We start from the raw sequence: 13,015 nt of genomic DNA on the forward strand, positions 1-13,015 counted from the left end.
GAAAATACTGAGACCTCAGAAAAACTGCCTGCCATCTTTGTACCTGTCTCATCTCATTCAGGGATTAAATGAGATGCTTGGCTTACATCAGGCAGGATTAGGCTTTTCTATACAGAAAAGCTCCATCAATGACAGCAGAGCACTCTCCTGCTGTGTGTGAGCCCAGAGGTTACACACACACACACACACACACACACACACACACAGGAGAATGGCAGTGGTCAGCTGCGGCTTGCCACCTTTCCCTCAGTGTAGAAGGCTTCTTGAACAGTTTGCAACCTTCATTGTTTACAGTGGTCCTCTAAGTATAGTACCAAATACTAGGACCTTGTTCCCTAGCAAGGACACCTCTAACTTCATTGGAATAGCCAGTCTCTCTGGGTTGTGCCAACCTGACTCATGCCCTTTCCTGCGCACTCTTTACTAGGGGTGCTTGGAGGGTGGTGGCTGTAAAGGTCAAGTAAGGCTTTTGCTCATCTTCTCTAGATGAATCAAATGGTGGGTTAAGATGACAGAGGAGTGGTGGGAAACTGGAGGGTCTCATACACGGCGCAAAGGCTGATGGGGGATGTTGTCCGTCATGACCCCAGCTAATGAGGGATGTTCATTATGACCCTATGCTAGTCCTCACATTCAAGTTCTCCAGCATCACCTGGGGCTTCTCTTTGTCTTAGGTTCCCAGAGACGGAGGCTCATTCCAGCACTGTCTCTCGATACCCCCTCACCTGTGAGGAAAACTGCCAGCAGCACAGGGGTCCGCTGGGTGGACGGCCCCTTGAGGAACACCCAGAGGAGCCTTGGGGAACCATTTGAGATTAAAGTCTATGAGATTGATGACGTGGAGCGCCTGCAGCGACGTCGAGGAGCTACAAGCAAGGTGAGGCCGCTTCCTCCTCAAGGGTCACAGATCCCCCAGGTTCCACCCTACGGATAGAACTTCCAGAGGGCCTTCACAGGTTTCTGGGATGGCCAGTGGATGGTGGGAGGCAGGGCTCTGGTCCCAGCCACAGACTTTGGTAGATCCTGTGTGTTCATTTCCTGGAACACCTTAAAAGCTAGTGAGCCCGAGTCTGATGAGCTAAGGGACTTTTCTGGCTCCTTGTTCTGAGGTTTCACACACACAAGTGCAGACTGATATTTTGGGGAGTCATGCTTCTTCTAGATTAGTACAGTCTACAGTAGTCTCCCTGGAGTTGGGCGCCTTGTCTGTTGAGGTCACCAGGATCCTATCATGCCTCTGGAAACCTGGGCTCCTGTCACCCTTCCCTCCCACAGTCCTTCTCTCTGGAGGTGGCTGCAGGGATGAGTCAGAGCAGAAGGCCCTCTGCTTTTCTTCTCTCTACTGCCCACCTCTTCCTCTGTGAACAGGAGGTCATGTGCTTCAATGCCAAGCTCAAAATCCTAGAACATCGGCAGCAGAGAATCGCTGAAGTCCGAGCCAAGTACGAGTGGCTGATGAAGGAGCTAGAAGCGACCAAACAGTACCTGATGCTGGACCCCAACAAGTGGCTTCGTGAATGTAAGGCCCATTGGCACATGCCCATCTTTGCTATCACAGTGGTCTCTAGTAACACAATCTAGGAGCCTAACCCAGGATGACAGCCACAGAGACTGCTTGCATCCGAGGCATGGGGCCAGTGGGATAGAGATGTCCTACAGAGTAGCAATCCTTCTATCTATCAGGCCAGGGCAACAGAGGGCTAGTAAGAATTCCTGTACAAGATGCTTTCACTTGAGGGTCTTAGTTGAGAGCACCTGAAAGCAAATTGTATTATCTTCCCTACTCATGAGGTTTATCTAGCCTAGAATGGACCAGGACTATAGCTCTCTTGATAGACTAGTATGTGCCACCCACGAACTGTTCCTGGTGACCCTGAAAATCCAATGACCAGCTCTGGGGTTAATTCCATTAAGCCAAGAGCCCAGGTGATAGTAACCACCAGGTAACTATTTGTAATGGTGCTGTTCTTTTTGAGCGATAGATTTGATTGTCCCTAATTTATTTGTTACCAGCTATTCCATTTACTTCAAAATAAGGCTTAACTCTGCTCCGGCTATTAACACTGATATGGGACCAATCCTGGAAGGCTTTGTCTGTCTGTAGGTAAAATACAACAGCAGCTTTACAGAGGCTCTCTCCACAACTTTCCTGCCCTGCTCTTCCCTCCAACCTCCTCTTGTTAACATTCTTCTCCTGCAAGTCACCCCCTCCTGCTGCTCCCTGCTGGGGAGGAATCTCACAGGTGGAACCTAGAGGCTTGGATGTGTGTTCCAAAGAGCTGGGTTTAGAACAGACTGGAAATGATGATACAGGTGAAGAAAGGCTCCTGACTAGCTTACCAAGAGTAATAAACCCACCTTCACAGTGTCTCTTTTCTTGGAAGCTGAGAAAATAGAGAGCCCTACTATTTAGGGCTGCATCTATGTCTCTGCTCAAGGTCCCACAGACATGATTTCAATACTGGCTTTGGTTATATGCTGGCTGTGTGACTTTGGGTAAGGTGTTTTCTGACTTTGGGTCTTGGTTTCCTTGCTATAAATGAGAAGAGTGGTCATGCCCGTCCCATAGGTGGTTCTAGGCTGCGGCAAACGCTTATGCTGCATGGCCCAGAGGAGGAGTTTGGCATCTTGAAATATATGCAGTTATCCCAGAGTTCAGTCAACTAGATAGTCCGGCAGCAGCTACTTCTTCAGTGCCTGTTTGCATGGTACAAGGTTAGTTCCTTGGTTAGAGATTTGAGCAGAGATACAAACTCCCCCACCAACAGGATTTTCATCTCAAGTAGAACAAGACCAACACGGGAATGAGGATGAGCCCAAATCTGACTGACACCTAAGCTGCCCAATGCCTCTTCTCTGCTCTCTCCTTTGTCTTTCATGAACACCTGGGTCCATCCTGGCTCCTTAGGTGGCATCCTCATTTTCGCCATCCTCTTAGACTTGTATTTTTCAAAAGCAGTTTATGCCCAAGACAGGCTTGAAAATGACCATCATTTTCCAAACTAAATCCCCCCCCCGCCCCCCAACCCTGGGATGCAAATGAGCTTACACATCCGTGCACATGTGCCTCAGATGCTTGGAGCGTGCAATTGCTCTCTTCCTGCCTTGGTACATGTCAAGGGTTGGTAGTATTTCTTTTTTTGATGCTGAGACAAACAACAGATAGAAGGTCACATGAAAGGGAGAAATACAGATATTTTGTTGAAGATGTTTGCTGGTCCTTTGAGTTGAAAATCTTCATTCTCATCCACTCCTATTATCCGTAGGTTTGGTCTTCTACACGGCCCCCAATGGAGGAGCTAGAGAAATTACCCAAGGAGCTAAAGGGAACTGCAACCCTATAGGTGGAACAACAATATGAACTAACCAGTACCCCGGAGCTCTTGTCTCTAGCTGCATATGTATCAAAAGATGGCCTAGTCGGCCATCACTGCAAAGAGAGGCCCATTGGACTTGCAAACTTTATATGCCCCAGTACAGGGGAACCCCAGGGCCAAAAAGGGGGAGTGGGTGGGTAGGGGATTGGGGGGGTGGGTATGAGGGACTTTTGGGATAGCATTGAAAATGTAAACAAGGAAAATACCTAATAAAAAAAATAAATTAAAAAAAAATACAGATATTTTTTAAAAAGATAAATTTAAACTAGGAATCAGAAGGAAAAAAACCAAGGAGACTGAGTGCTAACTCTCAAGATGGATGGGTAGTGGGCAATGCTATAACAATGCGATGGGCTGAGCTCCACCTCCAGTTCTAGTTTCCCCTGCTTTTGCCTCTCTACAGAGAGCCTGTGAGAGTGTCTGGTGTGCTCGGGATAGGGTGAGGCTCTGGTTTCAATTTACTGAGCTGAGATGTAGAGGGGCCCTGGGTCTGTCTCTAGCCACAGTCCTTATTAGCAATATAACCTTGAGCAAGGACTACATGCATAGCTGCCCCTGTTAAAAGAACTCTACTCCATGACAGACCCACGTGTTTCTGTATCGGGTGTGGTTTTGCACATCTGTCACATCTATGTTATGTTCTCCTTGTTGGCGACTCAAGGTGGATAGGAGAAGAAGGGGGAGGGACCCCTCCACTTCCTCCTCTTGTGTTGCTGTTAAGGAAGCGATGCAGGCTGAGGTAGTTTTGCCCGGCTGGGAATTTAATGTGAGGTCCCTGCTAAGCTGCCCACCCCCATCAACTACTGTCCATTCCCTGCTGCTCTCCCCATTCAGACCTTTTATAACACCCCTCAAAATGAGATCAGGCTCTGCCAAGCCATTATGGGGGCAAAGGAACCCCAGATCCCTGCCCCTCAGGAAAGGAACACACAAGGACTTTTGTTGCTATAGGCCTGCACCCAATGCAAGACACAATGCCCATATGACTCGATTTGTGTTTTGAGCCTAAAGGTTGTCTTAATTGTTAGTACATGTTTTTTAAATATCATATGTACACACACACACACACAGACACACACACACAGTGACTAGTGAGAGGATGGGTCCAGTGATGGTTTTGCTGAGTACCTCAGCTCTCAGGCAGAGGAGACAGGAAGACTGGGAGGTTAAGGCTCACTTCAGGTGTATTGAGAGTTAGAGGCCAGCTTGTGTTACACAAGGCAAGATCAAGATCCCCAGCCTGAGGGGTAGCAACACATCACACAGGGATGGGAAACAGGAATCTACTTTTTCTAGGAAGGTGGGGTATGCATGTCACTCATCACTCCTGAAAGGGACTCTTGCTGCCTTAGCATCCAAGAGTTACTTGCCTCAAAGATCCATGTTGGAGGCAGCGAGGGTAGGCATCAGAAGTTCTAGACCACCTCCCTGTTCCTTAGAATTGTCTCTGAATGTTAAGGAGCTAGAAACCAGAATGGGTGTCCCTTCCTCTGGCTGAGGGCCAGGCAGGAGGGGATGCTTATGTTGCACAACTCAGTTGACCTTAGCCCAGAGGAGGTAGGGGAGGCAGCCCTTCTTACAGTTAGCTCTCCCATCTCTAAGAGCTCCTTTCTCTTTCAGTTGACTTGGAGCAGGTCCTGCAGCTGGATTCCCTGGAGTACCTGGAGGCACTGGAGGGTGTGACAGAGCGCTTGGAGAGCCGCGTCAACTTCTGCAAGGCCCATCTCATGATGATCACCTGCTTTGACATCACCTCCAGGCGTCGATAAGGACTGATGGGCTCTGAGCCATCAGGCCCTCTCTCCCCCAGGACTTCAGCAGGACACTGCCCTCCCAAGCCCTCTGTGCTGGCAACACCCAAGACAACAGGATGAGGATGAAGGTTGGTAGCAAGTCTGGAGTGAGCGTGGAGCGAAAGGCGATGTTTCCTTTGTTTGCTGTAGGAAAGAAAGGTACAGACACCAACATGTGGAAGGAGGAAATGATGGGAAGCCCCGTGGGACTGAGAAAGCACTTTGAGGAACCTTGAAGAACTCTGTACATAGGACCGCTAGCAAAGAGACTCTTACCTTGCGGCTGTGGGAAAGGGGAGGGTGACATGGGATTACCATGGAGAACGAAACACCAACAAGATGACCCAGAATGATGGATTAAGTGCCTTGCAAATCTTTATGATTATCCAAACATTGTGTTCGTACTTTCTTGTGTCCAGATGGTGCTAGTCAAGAAGAAATCAACAAAACAGAAAACTCAACCCAGTTTTTGAAATGTATTGACGGCTTGTTTTCTCTTGGTATTTTTCTCTTGTTTCTGATTTGCTGTTTGTTTCTAAGAAGTTGTGTTTGTAGTGATGTCTCCTAATTGGTATTGCAGCTGAATAAATGTTAACTGTCTTTCATGGCTCTTCTGGTAAGGCCACTCAGACCATGGAAACTGCATTGGCATGAGCCGGTGTGTTTCCCAGGAAAGTTTGGAAGGACAGGTGATGGGAGAGGCTATCTTCCAAAGCGGCAGGTCAGCTGGCAGACCCAGGGTCGGGCATGGAATAGGTACACATGAGCTTTAGTGACAAGGAGAGATGTCTTTAAGGGGAAGAGAGATGTGAGCCCCTGTCCCTGTTTGTTTCATGGGCTTGTGGCTCTCAACACAAGCTCATGTTCCTTTCTAACCCAAAGACTAGTTGGAAAGCTTGGGCAACCGCAGCCGAGTCCCATTTCTTTGTTTACTGTGGCATCACTGATGCAGGGTGGGGCTGTCTACATTTCGACTCTCTGGGCTCACACGGGCTTGGGGTTGCATCGTTTTCTGCCACCCAGTGTCCTGTCCAGTAGCAAGAGGCCAGCTCTCCCCTGTCCCAAAGCCTCCATGGCTTGTCCCTGCCACCTTAGTATCCTGAGGAAGAGAGAGAAACCCCATCCCTAAATTCCAGACCCTGCATACATAGGGCAGAGTGGAGATCTAGATCTTGCTCCCTCCCCCTCCCCCCCAAAAAACTGAAGACTTTATTCTCAAATTATCCACCTCCTCTTAGGGCTATTGGACCATGTTAGGGAGATAGGACTGAGGCATGGAATGGTCAGGCATTGTCTACAGGCCTCTGGAACAACTGAACATTGCAGGAGGGCCAAGAATTCTCTCTCCCAGAGCCTCTGCAGCCTGCATGTGCAAACACAAGCTCAGGGGTTTGGAAAGAGGTCTCTGAATCCTCAACCTTTGTGTGGCACATCTGGACCAGTCCCACTAACCATCTCCTTGACCCCAGATGCTCTCTAAAAAGAAAGAACTCTGTTTCTGGACCAGCCCTTTTGCTGGACACCTGCATCCCAGCTCAACACGGTGCATGGTCAGCAGAACTCATCACACAGGAGTCATGTGAGTGCCGTGGCACCTGATCCTTAATACAGAGCAGGGCACAGATGAGGCCATCGGCTTGACCGTTTTAGAGGTCAGCCTTGTAGACCAAAAGCTAGCCCCATGGGTCACTTAGTCCTGCTTTGCACATTCCTAAGAGTTGACTCTTCTGCAAAAGGGTCCCAAGCTGCTGATTGAATGGCCTGAGCTCTGGAATGGCCCCTTTCCCCTTCTGTGTATCTTACAGCTTTAACAAGTGTGTCTCCTAGAGAAGCAGAGCCTTCTCAGATCTTCCCCAGCTCCTCCCCAGTGCCATTCGGCAGGAGTCCTGGGCTCAGGGCCCACCTCAGCCTCATAACACATGTGTGCATGGACCTGCTTAACAGCAATGTTCTTGGAAGCTTCTACACCCATAGGGATGCCAATACTTTGAACATCTGTTTTGATTGCTGGTTTGAAATATACTTCTGTTTTGTTTTTTATGAAAGGCCTTGATTTGGGAAGTTTTGCTCAAAAGCAAATTCATTAGATTAGTAATCCATGAGCTTGGCTTTGGTCCCTGCTGCCTTTTCCCTTAGCCGTGAGGTCATCAGGCCCCAGTGAATACTTTAACGGGCCACCAACAAAGCCCAGTGCCTTTGCTGGAGTGAGACTGGGCTGACATCTGTAGAAAGCAGACTCTCAGTCAGCAGGTTCTCCTGGGAGAGCAGCCCTCGGTTGCCTCCCACTCGGATTTGCTTGCATACCTTCCAAGGATCTTTATGCTTCAGCTAGGCCATATTACCAGGGCTACTTGACCAGGTGAGGTTAGCTTCCCAGGAGGTCACATCCACATGACACATCTCTTGTCCATTCTAATATCCTGCCCCCCCCCCACACACACACAAGTAAACTGTAAGCATCTTACTCTACCACATAGCTCTATCTTAGCTGATAAGCCTTGGAGAACTCCGGCATCCCATGATGCACCTGTTCCCTGCCCTATCTCTGAGATGCCTATGGAAGTACAACTCTCTAGGCGCCAAGACATAGTCCTGGCGTCTGATGATGGTGCCAGTGTGAGGTGGCTCCGGGTTTGGCTTGAGGAACAAGCAAACAAATACCAAGGGGCAAAGGGACCATCAAAGAACTCACTTATCATTCATTATCCATCTGTAGATGGCCCCAAAGTGTTTCCTTGAAATTAATATTTAGGTACCTATGCCTTACTTAAATTCTGTCCTTCCCCCCACAACTGCAGCTGTTGATAGATTTTTACAATCCTAATAAATCTGTATAGAAGACACACAATCCAGATATTTTCATTATAAGCCATATGCCTAGGTTGGGCAGATCTAGGGCTACACTAACTTATTCCCCAGCTATAAGACCCCTTGATACTTGCTGTCTCTCCTGGCCACCTGGTTCTGGTCCATGGCCACTGCCTGCTCCACCATCTTCTTCCTCTCCCCATCTCTGTCCAGATCTTCAACTCTCTCTTGAGCCTCCATCCCCATCTTCCCCTTCCACTGCCCAATCACAGGCTCTAGCCTTTTATTGACCAGTTAAGCTGGGGAGAAGGTTCGTATGGCATCAGTTGAGTTTGATGGTCTGGGCAACCACTTCTGTAGGAATCAGTGTTAGCATTAGGATTCAAGCCACACCATCTAGCCCTGCTTCAAAGAATCTAGTGTGAGGCAGAAGCATTTGCAGCCCAAGTAAAACTAAAATCTGAAACAGGGGCATCATTCTCCCTGGAGGAAACCCTGAGTTCACCTCACCTGGGCCAGGGGATAGGTGCGGTTGCTCTGAGGAAGTTAGGGTTTGCTTTCAGTACCCACCTAAGAGCTGAATCTTTTATCTTATCCCTGAACCCTTCTGGAAACCTCTGGATGCTGTCTCTAACTTTCATCTCAGCAGAGCTGAAACCCACACCACTCTCTTGTGGTTTCACCTTCAGTTGCTGTTCCCAACATGGGGAACATAAGATACAGTTTCAGAGATGGACCCTCTGATGGCATAGCAATGACTCAAGTAATGACCCCCAAGCAGGAAAATGGCTCCTGAGCTAGAGACTAGTGTAAGGAACACCACACAGCTCCAGGAAATGGGGCAAAGGGTGGGCAGCAGGAATGTTCATCCAGTGGGAGCCAGGTCCCATTTGCCACGAATCAGCTTAAAGATGGAGGTCTAACATCCAGGAAGGAGCTCTGATGCTCTGTAGGGAAGTGCTTCCAAGGGACCTAACACTCAGGTTGTGCTTGCTGCAGGGAGTTCCATCCACACTTTGAGCAAAAAAAGCATCTGCCCTGTGGGCGTGGATCCCACATCCTTGAGGAACAGCCACCTTCTCTGGTCTTCGGAGTCTCATGCTCTTCATTCATGAGGATCCATTCATATGCCTTCTTCACAGTTCTGTATTTCAATCCCGCTGTCTGCCCTTGACTTTCCAGTAAAGAAGGTGAGGTTGGCAAGAGCCCACAATTTGCTCAGTGCAAACATGGCCTTTGCTGATCTGTAGCTGAGCCCGAAGTGAATGTTTTTTGGGTTTCCTTATTCCACCAAGAATTCTAGTCTGTAAAAGAAATTACTAAAAATGAGTTCCTTCCAAAATCGAAAACAGATTTCCTGAATGTTGTTCTTTCCTTGGGACATATGCAAAAACATTTCCTCCCTTTTAGGGTAGTTTATCTTTAAAACCAAAGCCAGGGCCCATTAGAAACATGTTGAAAATCCTGTGTTCTATGAGTTGATGCTGACTAAGCCATCCACTGTCATCATCCTTCCTGCCTTCCTGCCACTGCCTAGATTTGGCCCTGATTTCCACATTGAAAGGGGTGTGCTTAGTGCTAACACATGTGTGGCTCTGGGAGAGGCCGACACAGCCCGCTGCTCTTCTCTGAGCCAAGTTAAACAGCTGAGGGCAAGTTTCACAGACATGATTGGTAAATGGTTCTAATTTTTTTTTCAAGTGATAGAAACTCAGTGTTCTTGTACAGTATATAGATTACCACTCTCCTGGACAATATCAGTAACCTCTTTACAACATTACAAAGCTATTTGTAAAAACACATAAATTGTATTGTTTAGCCATCTTCCTGATGTGTCAGAGAGAATATATTTCTAAGTGACAAACTCTGAATTATTTCCATAAGCATAAAAGCAGGATTATAACCAAGGAAACTATCTTAAATACAATGTATCCTCTCAAAAATAAGGGAGGGGGTGAAAACATCTAAGAGTTAATTTATCCATTCCTAAACAAACACATTCTACTTTGGGGTGGCCCTTTGCAAAACCTGAGGTGATGTCACAATGTTGGACATAGTGTGACACTGTGGGAGGGGCGAAGCTGAATATTCTCCACACACAGCAATTACTGGTGTCATGTGGAAGTGAGCACTCCAAACCCAGGGTTTTATGTCCACTTAGAATGACCTTGCCCAAAGGAGTCTCCTGCTGCATCCATTCCCCACACTGCCAGCCTCCTACACTGCCAGGCTTGACTTAAGGAGACATTATTGATTTGTAACCTCAGAATGCTGTCCCGTAACACCGCTTATGTTCCTAGATCTATTTATGCACTGTGGTCAGGAACGCCCTCCACACGTTCTGAGTTGAAGTGTGTGTGCTTGCTCAGTCTGTGTTTTGTCTTTTTTCTTCTGTTTTTCTTACTCCAGCGAAGTCTATTAGCAGAGACATGGGCCAGGGAAGGGAGGATGGATACAGCCAGGGGTGGGATCTCAGCCTCAAAGTGCAGAGCTTTGCTCTGAATCTCAGCCGTCTCTCTAGCAGGCAGCCAAAGGGACTGAGACAAAGCTCTTCCTTTCAAGTTGGCATGGCAATCAACTTGGAAATCAGGTTCCATGGGCCTTTGCCTTCCTAACAAAGGCTCCAACCTCCTCCAACTGGGTCTCCACTGAGCCCCTGTAGAAAAGTGCTAACAGTATTAAGTTCTACTCTTCCCCAAGACCCCCAGGAGGGCTCACCGTGGATAGGTGTGCTATCTGTTCTTGAGAAACCAAAGCACTTTAGTGAGTCTTACAACCCATAATACTACAGTATTTGTCCTCTGAGAGGTGGAAGGGGCTTGGGCTAGGTCTCATTTGAGAGGCAACTAGAGCTAGGAGGAAAAGGCTGGAGCTAGGAAGCAGGGAGCTGAGCCACATCTGCACCACCATAAGCTATGAACCTTGGGTAGGTTGCTGAATTTTGTTTGGACCCCCTGTAGACAGTTGTGGGGAGGTCCTAACAGCTACCTTCCTGGGATGGCAGAAAAGGAAGGGAATAGTATAACTGGTGGGACATGCTTTGAAGAACTCAGAAGCTCTCTCCAGAGGGGAGGGAGGATCATCTATAGATGAAGAAGTTGACATCCGTACTCACTGCCTGGCCAGGTTCACAGTCTCACAGCAGAACTAGAACATGAGCCCAGCCACCTGGAGTGTCCCTGTTAGAGCACCTTTCACCCAGAGTGTGTACATGAACACAGGCTGCTCCTCTGTGCCAGTGTGTGCACATATGTGGGTGTGTCTGTATGGGGGGAGGTGTACAGCACAGATGAATGTAGGACAGAAACTCCGAGTCCTAATTCCTTTCTAACAGTCGACCTGTCTGTGGCCTGGGACATACAACCAACTCTTCTGGACCTCAGATTTTCTAAGTCGTAAAACAAGGACATTGTGGCACAGGATCTTTGTGGTTCTTCCAACTTTGGTGACGAGAGCCCCTAACGGGTGATGTATGTATGTATATATCGATATGCTTATCTGTAGAAACGGGCCCATTGGGAAATTGGAGACGAGGCCTGCCTGAGTGCATTGACTTGTGACAGAATCGGCAACTTCACAAGTCCGTAAGCCTTCATTTTAAAAGTCGATGGGATGGTGTCATTTACTGTCATTGTTTCAAATTCACTGTTGAACTGGGTAGAGGATTGGTGCTGTTTTAAAAACTAAGTTCTTAGCTCACAAGTGTTTGCTGTTACTTTTCAAAACACGAGTCATTTGTTCAATAGTCAAACTTTTAACTCTTCTGCCTTGGGCAGGTCCCCAACAGCCTGTTTTGCAGGCTGGGTTTTGTGTATGGGCTTTTACATAACTATATAAAAGTTAGCTGTTGGCTTGATCATGGTAAATATGAACAGATTGCCTGGAGAACAGTCTAGAAAAGAATTGAATTCTATAGTTCTCATCAACTGGTGACATGAAACCATTAAGCTGTGTGCAATTCCCTGGTGTGAAGATATTGTTCACTGGCTACAGTCTCTAACTTTGTGGCATATGAGGTATAAAATGTTGTAAAAAAAAAAATCTGGTGTTTAAAAGAATCAAAGTATGGTGGCATTAAATGTTCACTTTTATCCTACCCAGAGTTGTGCTTCCTTCTCTGCCCAGGAGGTCTTTTTATACACAAGGGGAATGCCGTGCTAGGACTATGATGGGTCACTGTACTAAAGTCATACCTTAGCATATGGGTCCTCGGGGGCTCAACTGTCTAGTCTCCCTATGGGTCTGTCCTGCAATAAGTCAGAGACTCAGGCAGAAATGGATGGAGGTGAGAGCTGTCACAGAATCCCAGGAATGGTCCTCTGTCCCCTGTCGCAGAGAGTCAGCTAGCATGGTGTTAGAGTCCCCCTCAGTTCCATATTTCTAGTGTCACACCAAATCAGGGGGCGTGTGGTGGTTGCACGTGGCTTGAGCCTGGACACAGGGGTTCCTCATTACACTGGTACTTGTCTTCATTACTCTGGCACTTGTCTCAACTACTACAACTAAGTACATTGCAGAAGACGGAGAAAAAAGGTTGGGAATATACAAATATCTCCTAGGGCAGCCCCTGCCCAAAGGACAGCCTCTGTCCCTCCAACACAGGCATCAATGGGCACTATCAGTCATCAATGTCTAGGGGACAAGCTGAGTGGCCACCAAGCAAACACGTGCTCTTGCTTCTGCCCAGGAATGCGTTGCATCCCTGTAGCTGCTCTGACAACCTTGCCACACTTGTGGGCCCCTAAGACCTCTGGTTTTCCTTCTCATATCTTAGACAAAACCTTCCTGAGCTTCCTGTGGGTCATTAAAGAAGAACCCATATTCCCCAGGGGTTCGGTATGGCCTCTCATCTCAGCTTGCCTTCAGTTCACATCTGCAGCATGCCACCAGAAGTTTTGTGGTACATTTCTCTCTATGGAGTCCCGACAAATGAAGCTTAACTACACAATGTAAGGGGGACTAGTACATGTGTGTGGTTATTAAAGATTCCTTCATCACATGTCCTTTCACATGCTTGCTTTAGCAGAACATCCTTTC

The 13,015-nt window shown here is 47.7% G+C and overlaps 1 protein-coding gene across 3 annotated transcripts in view; it reads left to right on the top strand.

Moving 5' to 3' along the window:
* Kif26b (kinesin family member 26B) overlaps nucleotides 1–12,044 on the top strand; it is a 403,420-nt gene extending 391,376 nt beyond the window's left edge. For all 3 annotated transcript variants that reach the window (XM_021161225.3, XM_029479381.2, XM_029479378.2), the window contains 3 exons: nucleotides 675–877; nucleotides 1,369–1,519; nucleotides 4,998–12,044. In XM_021161225.3, the coding sequence (XP_021016884.1) occupies nucleotides 675–877; nucleotides 1,369–1,519; nucleotides 4,998–5,146 (503 nt within the window). In that variant the 3' untranslated portion in view covers nucleotides 5,147–12,044. The remainder of the gene's footprint in view (nucleotides 1–674; nucleotides 878–1,368; nucleotides 1,520–4,997) is intronic.
* Nucleotides 12,045–13,015: the final 971 nt, after the last annotated feature.

This window comes from Mus caroli, unplaced genomic scaffold, assembly GCF_978045245.1.
Source record: "Mus caroli unplaced genomic scaffold, Mus_caroli_1 scaffold_1, whole genome shotgun sequence".
NCBI lineage: Eukaryota > Metazoa > Chordata > Mammalia > Rodentia > Muridae > Mus > Mus caroli.